General features: G+C 25.2%; 1 protein-coding gene across 2 annotated transcripts; it reads right to left on the bottom strand.

The window, feature by feature from the left end:
- Window positions 1-708: 708 nt before the first annotated feature.
- LOC135922032 (homologous-pairing protein 2 homolog) lies at window positions 709-3,599 on the bottom strand. Of its 2 annotated transcripts, XM_065456439.1 has the most exons (8): window positions 3,483-3,599; window positions 3,256-3,440; window positions 3,105-3,216; window positions 2,994-3,064; window positions 2,787-2,861; window positions 2,696-2,749; window positions 2,593-2,652; window positions 709-946 (listed from the first exon to the last, which is right to left on the bottom strand). In XM_065456439.1, the coding sequence occupies exons 1-8, from the start codon at window positions 3,502-3,504 to the stop codon at window positions 899-901; spliced, it is 627 nt and encodes a 208-aa protein (XP_065312511.1). In that variant the 5' UTR covers window positions 3,505-3,599; the 3' UTR covers window positions 709-898. The 2 variants fall into 2 exon arrangements, with proteins under 2 accessions (XP_065312511.1, XP_065312512.1); XM_065456440.1 differs by lacking the exons at window positions 2,593-2,652; window positions 2,696-2,749 and having other exon boundaries at window positions 842-946.
- Between the last annotated feature and the right edge of the window lie 12,267 nt (window positions 3,600-15,866).

Raw genomic sequence — 15,866 nt, 5'->3', positions numbered from 1 at the left:
TATAGCTTATATTTTCTGATCATTGTTATAAACTGTGGATTGCAGTATGGAAATTTATTATTATTTAGATGTGAAAAAAAAATATATATTTGAAATTTTAGTCATATTTATTTGTGTAAATAGAGATAAGTAAAAAAATATTTTAATAAAATTCTAAAAAAGTAGCTTTAGCCACTTTTTTTGAAAACATTAGCAAAAGCACGAGAGCTACTTTTTTTTTGTAAAATAGCGGTCCATAGAACATAAAACAGTAGTTGTAATAAATATTGAAATATTTGAAAGTCAAAAAATAGATAAATTATATTTAAAAATATTTTGTTTTTCTATATAAAAAAATTGTAGACATTCATCTTTCAAAATTTTACAGAGAATAACTAATACCTAACAGTTAATTCAGATGAGTTATAATTCCCATAGCCAGTCGAAACTGGATGATCTATTCCCCTCAGAATCTTTAAGAAATACCATGGAGAAAAAAGATTGGGAATTGGATTAATGAAAATAGCTTTGACACACTTTTATTTTTAAAAAATGCTCAGATGATTCCAATAATATAAATTACTTTTTTCTTATTTTCAGTTAATGAGTTTTGCAATTTTTTAAGGCCTGGCCTAAATTTTTAAAAATATGATCATAGGTTCATTCTGATGGTCCTCTCTCCTTATTTTGTTATACATCATATTAATCAAATCTACGTTATTTAATAGATTTTCGTACAATTTATAAATTTTATAATAAATTGAACAATTAATTTACAATTTTATATTCTACAATAAATTCATATTTTATTTTAAAGACAAATATCACATGAGATAAGGATATAGTTAGGAAATTTTAATACTTGTGATTTATTTACAATACTATGAATTCATGTTTGAACAAAAAAAAACAGAACGAATTATTTGCCTTCAAGTGGATTAGGTTGCTCTTCAATACCAATTTCTTCCTATAATTATATAATTTTTTATAAACAAAATAATAATTAAAACTATGTACTATATATATTAATTATCTAAAATCCAAATGTCATTAGAAAACTTCAATTTTTAATTCATATAAATAACAAAAATATTAAAAAAACATCATAAATATCCCTTTACAAAAATAGGAACTTAACAAAGAATCACATAAAAATAAACATTGTTATTTATTTTACTAAATTCTTTTGTATGCCTTTAATTTATACAGGAGAAATATCTTGCAAAGGAAGAAACTATTTTATGTGTTTGCTGACTTGGAGAAGGTATTTTACAGGGTCTGACATGAAATTACTCGATGGGCGGCGTTGAGAAAATCTGGTGTGGAAGAATGGCTGGTATGGCGGGCAATGTATTGGGAGTACAAACTCTGGTAAGGATGGATGATAAGAAAATTAGATTTGAAGTGAAGGTAGAATTTCACTAGGGATCCCTGATGAGTCCATTATTATTTTATTATTTATCTTAGTAATGGAAGTGGTGGCTAGAGATGAAGGACTTCCATTGAAGCTATTATATGCAGGTGACCATTAATGGCAAACATCGAGGAAGAATTGAGGGATAAAATTATTAGATGGAAGATGGCTATGGTGGGGACAATATGAAGGTAGAGGAATTTAGCAGCTGGCCTTGTGGTATATGTAGAAAAAGGGTTGCTTGAAATTTAATCGGGTTCATAAAAGATATAGTTTGGAAAAGGAAGTCTGATGTTAGCAATATTTGTAGAACATGCGTAAAAGTGGTACATAATAATGGTAATGTGGAAAATGATAGTTTGGATATTGTCAATGAGTCAACCCTGGTAAGTTTTCTATTTGGGTGACATGCCAAAAACAGATGGAAGTGTATATTCTGCTGATGTTAGAAATACAAGCATGGAAAAGTATAGAGAAATGTCATCTATTCAATAAATAAAAACGTCTTGAAATTATAAGGAAAAGTTTGTGTAAGCTGTGAGGAGTTATTTAGTCTATGGTGGTGAAACATGGACAAAAAGTGGCTCATAAGCTAAATTAGAAGAAATGGTGAAGATGATTAGATGGATTTGTGTGGTATCTCAGAGAGAGAAATAGCAAGAATGAGAATAGAAGTGGTTGGAGCGATATAAGATAGTTTGAACATATGGAATGTAAGACAATGTATAGAGTGGCACCTCATTGAAAGTAGGATCAAGACCTCTTGGAAGGCCTAAGATGAGGTAATAGTGACAGATATGAGAAAAATGAATCTTACAAATATTATAGTTCAGGACCATCAAATTTGGATAAGGAAAATCAGAGGGAAAACTGGCTTACCTATGTAAATCAGTTTTTGGTTTTGATTGTCCTAATACAAGTTAATTCCATAAAACAGAATTTGACAGTGATTTGAGAGGTCCTGGTTCTGATTCCAAACTCTTTTGAGCAATCAAACAACATTTCAAAAATGTATCATACAAAATTATAAAAATAATTTGCATTTTTCGTAGATGGTTCTGGAATATAAAATGGGTTTGGGGTCCTATAAATTTTAAAAAAGGATAGGTTCTGGTTCCTAGATTTATCTTGCTTAGATCGTTTACGGAATCTTGTTTTAAACCCTGATTATAATTCAAATAGTTTTAAAAATAGTAAACCAATAATTGTTTTTTATTTTTGGGATAATTTTCTAATATTGTGTCTAATATCTCATTCACCTATAAAATAAATTAATTAAATTTTAAAAAAGGCAAGTATTACTATTCTTTTGCGTTTTTTAAATTCTTTTAATACTCTTTCATAATCTTGAAATGTCTTAAATATATATTAGAAAATAAAATTTGTGTGGCACCTTTGTTCTTTCTTCCACTGTTATTATTACTTCGTTTGATTTGATAGATTCCAATTTTGAATTTAATTCAGTTCTCTTATATATAAATAGAAATTTTAATATAAGACTTTTAAAACATAATTAAGTTTTCAAATTAATTAGTCAAATTATTCTGTCTTTTTATTATAGACAAGAATATTAAAATTATATATTATAAATTAAAAAAACTTCTTTTTCAGTTTTATCAAATAAAACCCTAGCTTCTGCTATGGATAAGCTGGTCTCAAAATTTTTCAATTCTAGGATATATTTATAAAGACATATAGATTAAATGTTTACGGCTTTCTAGCAATTTCATTTCATTTTTAGAATCCTTAAGTTTTTCTGACAATTCATTAATTTGGATGTCTAAAGTTTTTAATTCAGAATCCTGAACGACAGGCAGTTTCTCCTTAAAATTTTGTTATTTAGAAATAAACTGTGGTGTAACTTGATCAGGCATGAAAACCTTTTGCTTGCCATATAATTTTTCAATTATTAATTTTTTATTAACGAGATTATCTAAAGCTCTAATTATTGCGGTTTTACCAAAATCTTTTTGCATAAAATTGCTAATATCTGTGGCACTATATGGTCTATTATGTTTGTTTATAAACTCTAAAACCGTGTCTTCAGCTAAAATTTTAAAAATTACACGAAATTTATTCATTATTTTACCTTCGTTATCTTTTTTACTCATATTGATGGAGTGATATTTTTAAAATTAAAGTGATTGATAGACCCGGCACTTTGTATTTACAAACAATTGCCCATAAAAATAATTATAAACTTATAACCATATAGAGATGTATAACAGAGATTAGATAGCCAATATTCGTAAAAACATGTTTTTATAATAAAAAATTTATGTAACTTTATTTTTCACTTCCGTAAAATAAATTGTAATAAAAGCCAGAGAATATTGATTATATATATGAAATTTGCTAAGTTAGCCATTCATATTTATATTTGTTGAATAATGATTTGACCTCATCTTATTTTATTACCTTGCGTAGATTATTCTTAATTTTATTTTTGTAAAAAATACTTATTTAACTTACTCTTAATTTTATTTTGGTAAAAAAACTAACTTTATATTTTTTATAATGTTTTGCATTCAAATTTTATTTAGTAAACTTTATATATAAAGTGTAAATACTTTACAAAGAAAGAGAGATTATTTATTTTAAAAATTTAAGTTAGTTACAATATTTCAACAATATTAGCAAAATTATCGGCAGAAAATTACGAAGTATTTTTTTTAAATTTTACAAAATTGATGTTGGTGCATACGGGTGCGAAGCTGCCCTTTATATCAGCCGAATGTATTTATATACCAATCCTTCTGATGACGCCCATAAAATCAATTTTACTCTAAAATTCAATTAATTCCTAAAGCCTGCATACTCTAATTATCAGTCGTCTATTATAAAACTTGGCAGAGAAGGGAGGGCTAGGAATTTTTTTATTAATTATCAAAGATTTCTTATAATAATATAAATATATTCTTTATTTATTATATTTTAAAATCAATTTAGCAAATTTAATACCATCGATATAGATACAAATTAAAAATATAAATATGCTTCATTTTCTCTGGGCCGTTTTTTATTTAAAAAGATTTCATCGACGATGAGGACATTGGAATTGCTAGGAATTTTCTTTAGGGAAGATCCATTTATCTATTTGCCTGGATGCTGCGCCCACCAGTCATCCCGTTAACTGGAAGTGAGATATTAAATTTCTAGATTATCTTCCTAATGATATATAAACGACTAGACAGTTATTACTCTTTTAAATTATGCAATCATATGCTCTCAGCTGTAGGAGTATAATCTTAAATTATATTTCCACAGGGTTAATTCAGTCATAGCCATGACACACGATGTAAACTCATAACAGAATTTATTATATTATATAAATTGATAAAACAAAAACACTAAATATAGAGTAAATAATTCTGCAAATATAATGAAGACTTGAGTTATTAGTGATATGATGAAAGCAATTAAGATTTCATATATTATTGTCGCATGTCCTCTATTGGTATTAACTCAAAATTGTTTTCAAGGTAGATAAAAATAGCATTCCTAAAAATACTTTAAAAAAATAGAAGAATAGATATCTAATAAATTTACATTTATCGTGGTATGAATAATAAGATGTATGATTTTTAATAATATATTTAAATAAATAGATAGCGTTAAAAAATTGAATGCATATTGTTACTTACATTTATTATAAAAAGCATTTATTAGTAAAATATATTAAAATATAAACTGTAAAATACGTCTATAAAATACGTCTGTAGAAGTGACATTTCACATAATATTTTATAACCAATTTTATATAATAAAGGATTATCAGCTATATGTCTACTTACTTTTATAAAGAAATCTCTTATTCTTATTTGGACCTTGAAAATATTTTTAGGAAGAAGCTGATAATTACTAATTACAATATTAAATTTGTTAATTTTCAATTATTAAAGGATTATTAACAAATGATTATATTTATTTAAAGTTATAAAATAATATAATAATAAAATCAAATAAGCTTCAACTATTAATGCTAAATCAATATTTAGACATTATGAGTGATATTGATATTTCAACAGAATTTGATTTCAAGCTGACATAGTCAATATAATTTATATGTATTAATCTAATCTAATAAATAAAATTGCACTCATTTAATAAAAATTCAGATAGCTTTATTCATTTTTTAAAATAAATTATAATTTATATGTATTAATCTAATCTAATAATTAAAATAGCATTCATTTAATAAAAATTCAGATAGTCTAATTAATTTTTAAATAATAAAATCACATCTATTTATAATATTATTATTGTAAAAGAAATTGTTCAGGGTGCTATCAAAAAATTTATTTTTAGTTCATGGGGATATTAGGTAGCCATTAAAAAAAAATTCAAATTTTTCAGGGAGTTATAGCACTGCGCCCCCCCCCTCCAATGGCGCTTCTAGGATAGATACAGGTAAATGAATCCAAAACCTTTGGATATCATATTCCTGCTGAATCCATACCAATATTCAAACCCTTTTTAGATGATGGTTCAAGATATCTAAAATAAATGACACCCTTACAATATTTCACTATATTAGGAGCACCATTGGGAGGTATAGATGGAGTTTTTAATTTTTTAAATAATCACCTTCAATCACTATTCCCCAAACCATCGATCTTAAAAAAATTACCCATCCATCAAGCATATTTTATTCTCAAAAAATCCCTTTTAATACCACAAATTTAGTATTGTTTAAAAACTTCTGGTGCCTTCTCTTTTGAAATTCTTTTAAAGGAATACGAACAAATGATAATACAAAAACATCGAACTCAATTCTAACTCATGGCTTCAGGCAACTCTCTCTGACTAGGCCTAAGATCGGCATTAAGTATAGCCCTTGTTTCATATCATCAACCAAAGCAGTAAAAAATATTACCTCACAAATTATTAACATCGATAAAGATAATTTATTAGATGAAACCTTACATTGTTGGAATTTTAATGTCTTACCAAACTCAGCCACAACAGATTCAACAAAACCAAAAGATTGGGATCAAGGATTGGCATCTCGTTCCTTAGCTTATCTCAGCTTGAGCAATGATCATCAATATAAATCGCTCCTAAGAACACTTATTTTAACAACTCTGGTCATGAATGGTTTGACTCATATCCCAGCATTAACCAACTAATAGATAACGACTCGTTCTGTTAAGCAATCAGTTTACTCCTTGGCGTAAATTTCCTAAACCAATATACTTGTATTAAATGCAATCAAGATCTCCACTCTAAATTTATATCGTAAATCAGCCGACATAATAAAATAAATTCAATAATATCTTCTTTTTTAAATAAAGCCAATTTTCCTAGTATTTTAGAACTGACATCTTTTTAGATAGAAAACACCCTGACGGCATAACAATCGTACCGCTTTTAATCGATCGGAAAGATCTTAATGTGGGATTTTACCTGCATTGATCCCATGGCCCCATCTAATAATGCATGATCCCTTTAATAGATCTGAATCTCTAGAAAATCAAAACTATTCCCACCGACAACCACTTTGTTCCCATAGCAGCTACATCAACCTGCTCTTTTGGACAAGCGGCAATAAATCACTTCAAAATAATATCCAAATCAATCAAAAAGACCTTTCTCCATTTTATAAACTCAAGCAGAAAATCATCGTCTCTTTAATTAGATCTATCTATTAAATATTCAAAACATCAACCCAACCTCGCCTCCTGATTTTTTTTAAAATTATTTTCTTTTTATAAATAAATAGATATATTTTATTTTTTAAATAAATTTTTTTTCATGCTTTGTATTAATTTTATTTTTAACTTATATGACACATTTTACTATATTTTTTATATTATTCCATCCATGTTAATTTTTAAATAATAATATTTTATCATATTTGTATCTGAATTTTAAATAAAAAAAATAAATATTATAAATTGCATTTTTCAAAATTTTAAATTTTTTGCCTCCATTTTGTAGGTAAAATAATATACGTTAATTTTGTTCAACTTGACAATATATAATTTTCCTAGATATTTAATTTTAAATTTAAAATACGAGCAATTATATTCTTGAAATACATATTGTTAGATTTACGTGGAAATCTTAAAGAGGATATTCTGGAATATGTGATTGTTCGATTGAATAAAACTTTTTAAATTTTTCATCTCTTAACCAGAACCATTTTTATTTGTCGAAGATGAGTTAAAATCCCTGGATTGAAGAGTCTACATAAACGGGGGGAGGGAGATTTGGAATAGTTTGCATCCATTTTGGGGGGGGGGGGGAGCTAAATTTATTGGGAGGTTATCTATTAAACCTTTAGATGAAATAGTACAAAATGTATTGCTTTAAAAATTAATACTTATATTATGGACCTATTATTATACTACAGATATTGCTCGACCAAGTCTATATATTGTAGTGCTGTAAACGTTCAAAAAAAGAAAAGCCTTACCATTGCTCGTTATGTCTGAAAAAAGGATCACGTTACAATTACTCGTTGCCTTTTTAAAAAGGAACCGCGTTACTGACTATTCAAAAAAGTAACGGTATATTCGTTATATAAAAAAATTAAATTATATATACAATTTTTTTCTTTCCTACTTATAAATAAAATTATACAAAAAGAATATATAATAAGATAGGATTTTTTTATAAAAAAAAATTTTCATATATATAAATAAAATTATGCAAAAATAATATATTATATACAAGATAAAATCTTTTTGTAACAATTTTTTATTTATTTTTAGTAAACAATTTATTTTCAAAATTTTGAACAGGCAAACAAGAGCGCTTAGTGCTCAACACAGCTTTCACCGTGTTAACACGTTCAATTGGCGCAGAGGATGGGAGAATTATATTATATTTAATAAATAAAAATTTTAATTCAGGGAATTAATTAAAAATATTTAAAAAATTATCTTTATTTTGAAGAAAGCTTAGTAGATCATCTTCACAAGGATCTTCATTCATTTACTCATCAAAAATCTTCACAAGGATCTTGATTCATTTCCTCATAAAAAAAAATTAACTTTATCAGAAAATATTCTGGGTCTATTCTTTCTTTATCAAGAACTTTTCTCAAACTGGAAATAAGTTCTAGCATTCTTTTTTTGTTGACCTTTAATTTTATCATGGGCCAATCCAATTTAAATAGCGCGTGAATTATTGGGGATAGTATATATTCTAGTGTTGTTAAACGGCTCGTTTTGAGACTTAAACGTCTAACTCAATAATTTAGCCCAAAAAATAGTGCCTCACAAAATTTCATTAATATTTGCTTAGACCTTTGTGTCTTCAATGAATAAAATCTTCAGCCTTGCTTAATATTTTTCTGGATAAAATATTGATTTCGCTAGCCGTTTAAACACTAATATATTCATCTTTACAAATATGTTTATCAATTGAAAATAAAAGATAATCAAAATATAAATTGTAAGCAATATTTGAACTCTATACCTCTATGTCTTCCAGCAAATAAGTAATAAGCGGCTTACAAAACTGGAAATTATTTATATCCATTTTTTTAAGTATTAATATTATAATAGTTATCGTGGGAGTGAGATATCCCAATGTTAATATACTCCATTTACCGGAAAGTAATAGGTTACTTTACGAAAGGGATTTTATTATTTCATTTATTTTAATACTATCTATTAACTTAATATTTACTACTGATTTTTATTATTTCTTTTATTTTACTATCTATTAACCTTATATTTACCTTACGGACTGATTTTATTATATCTTTTATTTTACATTATATTAACTTAATAGTTTCTTATATTATTTTGTTAATACTTTCGTCGATTAACTTATTGATAACTTTGATAAATGATTATATTATTTTATATTAACCGATTAAATAAATTTTTAAATTGAATTTTTAAACATATACTATATAGATGTGAAATTTGTTTTAATATTAAAGTAATAAAATATTCTTATAACTTTTTTATTTATTGTCTCACTCCCTGCCTACTATAACACCCAAATACATTTTTCCTTCGCTCTCTAAAATTAAAAGGGCCGTAGCAATCGGTTCCATAACCTATAAAATCATATATAATATCATATTTCTTAAATAGCACTAACCATACAATATTCATCCATGAACGACTTGTCGTCATCTGAAAATTTCTGTAATTCAGATTTATCACGTCTAATTTTTGGCAATTCTCCTTAATATGACTATCTATTAATTTCACGGAGTTATAAAAAGAGTTCCATCTTGTTATAACAGGTTTAATGAGATATCTTTCCATGTTTTCCTTAAAAATGGCTGTACAGTTTGAAGATTGCTTATGTTTATTCCACAATAGCTTAACTTAGAAAATGTATTTTTTAAATGGTTTTAAAATTACACATCGTAACCTGCCTTTTTAATGTCAACACTTTCAATGAGATATAAAGTGTACTGAACAGGAATAATGCTTAGATATGTATATAATACTATCATTAGTATCTTGATTATAAATATTAGGTCTCCACTTTACAAAATAACGGCGTAACGAAAAAATGAACCAAGAATAGTTGAGGTGGACAAATTTACCAGGAGCGCTCTTTGACAAAAGAAATCTTCCCAAATTAATAAGGAAAATATACAGTTCCATAGTACGACGAAATATCCTATATAGTTCAATAACATGACCAAGAAAAAAGTCAGACGAGAGGTGTTTACAGAAAATGGAGATGAGAATGATAGCAGGGGTACCAAAAAAGAATAAGACATAAAATGCAAATATATGGGAAGTTAAAGGTAGTACGTATTAAATCAAAAATTGAACAGACTTAGATGGGTGAGGAAATAAACTATAAGACTAGAAAGGTAAACGAAAGAGTGGAAGATTAAAATTCCAATGGGTTCCCTAAAGTTAAAATCAATATCACTAAATGAAAGAAACAAGTAATTATTTTGGTTTTAAATTAATTTTATTTCTTCTTTTTAAAATCAAATAATAATAATATGTATAACAATCAACTGGTATATATAATAAAACATTTCAATAGATATTCAAATTAATACTCAATTAACATTAAAATAAATTATTTCAACTGATCACAAATTTAAATTAACATGAAAATAAATTTTGTAAATTGAACACAAACATTCCCCTCCTCGACAAAGTATCAAGTTGCTGCTCGGTGGGCGCATAAGTCCATGTTTGAGTAGCGTGAGTCCATACGTTTTCGTAGGTTTGATAAAATTGTTGTACGTTATCATTATCATAAGGAATAATTGATCAAATTTGAATATATGGAATACGGAATAAAATTTTAAATTTGAAAAAAAGAATTTGGAATAAAATTTTGGAATATGGAATGATAAATATGTAGAATTCTATATGAATGATAAATCAAAAAATTAATATATAATATTTTGCTATTTGGAATAAAAATTTTGGAATATGGAATGATAAATATGTAGAATTCCGTAAGAATGATAAATCAAAAAAAATTATTATATAATATTTCGCGTTTTTTTTAAATTTTGCGTTTTATATATTTTATTTTAATAATTTAAGTTGCGTTTAATATTTTATTTTAAATTTAAGTTGCGTTTTAATATTTTATTTTAATAATTTAAGTTATAAAATCTTTTAAATAAGAAGGTTTATGTTTAATTCTTGATGGTCTGAAAGGTATCTTACTATTTTTACTTATGTCTACACTTCCCTCTTTATAATCTCAATAGGTAGTCATATTAACAGGTTAAGCAGTCCTCAATAGATTAGGTAGTCATCTCAATAGATTAGGTAGTCATCTCAACAGGTTAGGTAGTCATCTCAATAGGTTAGGCATTGGTCATATCAATAGATTAGGATAATTCTTTAAATTTAAGTTTTTAAAGAAAACTAGATTATTCTAAATCTCTAATTTTAAGTTATAAAAGAAAATCAGATAATATCATGTCTTTATATTTAAATTATCAAAATAGATCAGAAAATACTATAACATGAAAAAATGTGTAATTCGTATTCAATTTATATACTATAATTTATAGCATAATAAGCCTATCAAAATAAATTGGCGTAAAATTGTAAGTTTTAACATTTTGTGATCACGCAATCTATGAACATAAAGTTCTTATCTTGAATAATATGCGGTCTCCCATTCATTAACATATAATTGCGTAGCATCACAACCACACATATCACGAGCATATGTGCGATGAAAATAGTGTCGGGCAAATTAATCGCCTTAAATTCAAACATTAAAATTTTTTTTTTTACCTTTTGTATATGTATATATCAGAATAATATTTGACTACATTTTTTTTTTTTTTAAAAAAAAAAGACAAGTCATATCCTTCGAATTTAATTTTCTTTTTACTTTTTTTTTAATTTAAGGCAAATTATATATATTTTTTTTACAAAAACGTGCCGGGGCACCATGAAAGAAACAAATTAATTTTTGAGTTTTAAATTAAGTTTATTTCTTCTTTTAAAAATCAAATAATAATAATATGTATAACAATCAACTGGTATATATAATAAAACATTTCAATAGATATTCAAATTAATACTCAATTAACATTAAAATAAATTATTTCAACTGATCACAAATTTAAATTAACATGACAATAAATTATGTAAATTGAACACAATTAACACTAAATATAAATCAAAATGGGTTGTATCAATAATATAAAATGGAATGAGGAATTAGAGCTTCCAATCCAAATTGGTGAAAGCTTAAAAGAAAAAAAATTAACAAAATTATGAAGGTAATTGAATTATGGAGAATCTGGTTTTAATTCTTTTTTTTCCCTGATGGAATAATTTTTTTATCGGTTGACTTTTTTTTGTCGCATTGTATTAAAAAAATAAATAACTACATTAAAAGAATATGGATAGACTATTTGTGTCTAATGATATTATAAAAAAAATCCCCCCTCCCTCACCAAATAAAAATCAAGCTTAAAAATTAAAAATAAAAGTATCCCTTAAAATTTTAGTCTTCGTATTAATAGTGTTCATCGCTTAGCAGTTTTAAATAAAAAATAATATTATATTAAGGAGTTAATAAAATTTATTACATTTTTGTATGAGGTCAGTTGAAGTAAATATGAAATAATTAAATATATGTTTGCTAAATTTTAAAATTGAATATACCAAATATATATCAGATTGTAAAATGCTATTTATTTCTGATTTAAGATTTCAATGAAATGAATATAAATTTATATTTTAAAAAAATATTGTGTTTACTCCAAAGGTTAAAAGCTTTTCAAATGAATCTAGAGTCTAAAACGGTATATGTGTCTAGATACAATTATCATTCTTACCTTAATATAAAAATGTAAAATTATAAAAAAAAATTTCAGAGACTTGCAGGCCGGATACCGAATTATTGTCAAAAAAAGTGACATAGTTTTAAAAATTTAAATCAGGTTTAAGATATTTTTAAAATTTGATCCCATCTATTCCAGGATTTTATTTTAATAAAAATCAACAAAATTTTAAGTGTTTTAAGTAAAATAAACAATTTTATTTTTTCTTAAATAAATTTTGTTAAAAATATTAGGAAGAACAAAATAATTTTGATATTTTAGAGGTCTGAATGCAAATATAGAACTCAGATCTATGCATGGCTCAAATATCAATCAATCAATTAAAAAAATCATAACGGAGCGTTTAATATTCATTTACTGCACATATTTTCTATTTAAATCTAATTTTTAAATACAATCAAAATTTGAACATCCTGGCCAGGGCGTAAAAAGATGGGCCAAATAATTTCCAAAAATGTCAAGACCAGCTTGAAATTCAACAATAAAAAAATTTCCTATCATTCTGGAATAATTCTCTCAGTACACAAATGGCACTGAGTATTCTCTCTATTGTAGTGCTCTTAAATAGATGTGATTAATCTATATATTAAAGGTAATTTTTTTAAAAATTTAATGAAAATAAAAATATGTTGATTTTCACAATGCAAAAATATTTATCATATAATAAATACATTGAAAATGTTTTTTTTCACATTTAATAAATGAACCTATAAAATAGTTAAGCTGTCTCATAAGATTTGGGTTTTATTAAATTTTCAAATTCCTTTTACTTTATTGTTAAGCTAAAACAAGGGGTGATTAAGTGTAATATTTTTTTAAATGACCTTCAGTAAATTTTATGGATAAAAATCCAGTTAATAGTGCTTCGTCCCCCCCCCCCCCTAAAAAATTCTGGATATGCCTTTGACTAGATTTAATTATTAGAAACAGCGTGACCTAACTATTTTATAATATATAATAAAAATATATGCTAAGATGTTACAGCATCTGAATATATTGCTACATTCATATATGAGCTTTTGTCATCTAAATCATACTTAAAATTAAAATTTTGTTTTAATTCAATCCGCACGCTAACGAGAAAGTTTCTTCCTATGATAAAAATAGTGATTATAAATTAATTTTTTTAAAGAAATAGAATATTATATATACGTTATATTTTAGCTTTGATTAAGATTTTTATATAAAACAAGCAGATAACCCATTAAGAATGACGAAGAAATCAGAATTTTATCCTTTTGATGATGAAAGAATCAGAAATTTGATTATTTATATAAAATATGTTATTATTGAAGCATTAAGTACCTTCAATATTAATAAATAACTGTAACATATTTGTAAATATATAATGTTTCCATATATCGATTACATAATATCTGAAAAAATAAATATATTTTAAATTGATTAGTCTATATAAAATCATTAAATAAAATCAAAACAATAAATATATAATTGCTCTTCTAATGTTTTTTTTATTAAGCTTCATTTTCATCTTAAGTAAACAATAACAAAAAGCAGAAATAATTAAATTATATTATTATTATTATTATTATAATAAATATTTAATTTAATTTATATTTGAAAATTCGGATAATAATCTCTACTAGTCTTATATAAATTCAATATATAAAATAACGACATGAGAGGGGAGGGGGGGGGGGCAATCAATTTTTAAAAATTTAAGGGGGGCTGGCTAGGGGTAGTATCAATTTTAGGGAGATGATAGACTTACGCCAAATGGCGTATTAGCAAGAAATAAAAGTTATATTTTTTCTTATTTATAAGCATTTTCCGAATCGATAAAAAAGTTACGAAAATTTAACGAATCATTTAAAATTTGTATTTATAATAAAATGGATGTATAAATAATATCGTGGACGAAATTTAGTAAACTATAAAGCAATATAAAAATTTAAAATACATAAATCTTTATATATCATATTTTAGAATGTCACCAAAAAGTACTACCATCATAGTAATACCTTACTTATTTCCCAATATTTAGTAAACTATAAAGCAATATAAAAATTTAAAATGTAAATCTTTATATATCAGATTTTAGAATGTCACCAAAAAGTACTACCATAGTAATACCTTTTTAAAATACATAAATCTTTATATATCAGATTTTAGAATGTCACCAAAAAGTACTACCATAGTAATACCTTTTTAAAATACATAAATTTCTATATATCAGATTTTAGAATGTCACTAAAAGTACTACCATAGTAATACCTTAAATATGAAAGAAGGAGATATATTTTTATCTTATAAAGATTTACAAGATGCTATAAAGCAATATGAAAATTTAAATTACATAAATCTTTATATATCAGATTCAAAAATTTTAAAATCACCTCTTTTTGAAAAATTTAGATATAAAAGCATAAAATTTCTTTGTATATTTGGTGGAAAGTACAATACAAAATCCACAGGTCTACGCAATTACATGTCTATAAAACAAGGATGTCAATTCCATTTGCAAATTACATTCTAGAAAAACAAATTATTTGTCAAGGATATGCATGAAAATCACAATCATCCCCATGGTAAAGGCACATAATCTTGAAATTATTAAGATAAATATATAATTTAACTTAGTGATATGGATACTGGATAGGCTTATAGGGTTAATTTATTAAATTTTGATAGAATATATATATAAGATAAAAGTATGAAATAATGTTTTTAAAACAAATGAAAAATGCATTTTTTGATTAATTTTAGATGAAAATTTATACCAATCATTACCCAGACAAAGAAAGCTTAATGAAGCACAGTATAAATTTGTAGTTGAAGCTATAACTACAGAAGGAAATAAATCCAAAATAAAAAATAAACTATTTTCTGAAGGAAAGTTTATAACCCTAAGAGATTTGCATAATATAGACAAAAATACAAAAAAAACTTATGATAATGATTTAATTACAATTATAGATAAAGTTAAAGAAGATAATGATGCTAATATGGAATTATATACTGTAGATGGGAATCTAATTGTTATATATTATCAAACTCATCAAATGCAGTATATTTTTTCAAAATATCATGAAGTAATATGTGTGGATGCAACATATCGATTAAATAATAGGCATATGCCTGTGTATATTTTGGTATCAATTGATGGAAATAATAGATCACGTATTATATGTGTATGGATTGTCAAATCGGAGTCATTTGATGTAGCATCACAAATGCTTCAAATTTTAAAAA

Source organism: Gordionus sp. m RMFG-2023, chromosome 1 (assembly GCF_954871325.1).
Source record: "Gordionus sp. m RMFG-2023 chromosome 1, tfGorSpeb1-WG-v2, whole genome shotgun sequence".
NCBI classification, from domain to species: Eukaryota; Metazoa; Nematomorpha; class Gordioida; order Chordodea; family Parachordodidae; genus Gordionus; species Gordionus sp. m RMFG-2023.
Note: the sequence above shows the minus strand (reverse complement) of the source record. Positions and strands in the feature narration are given on the sequence as shown.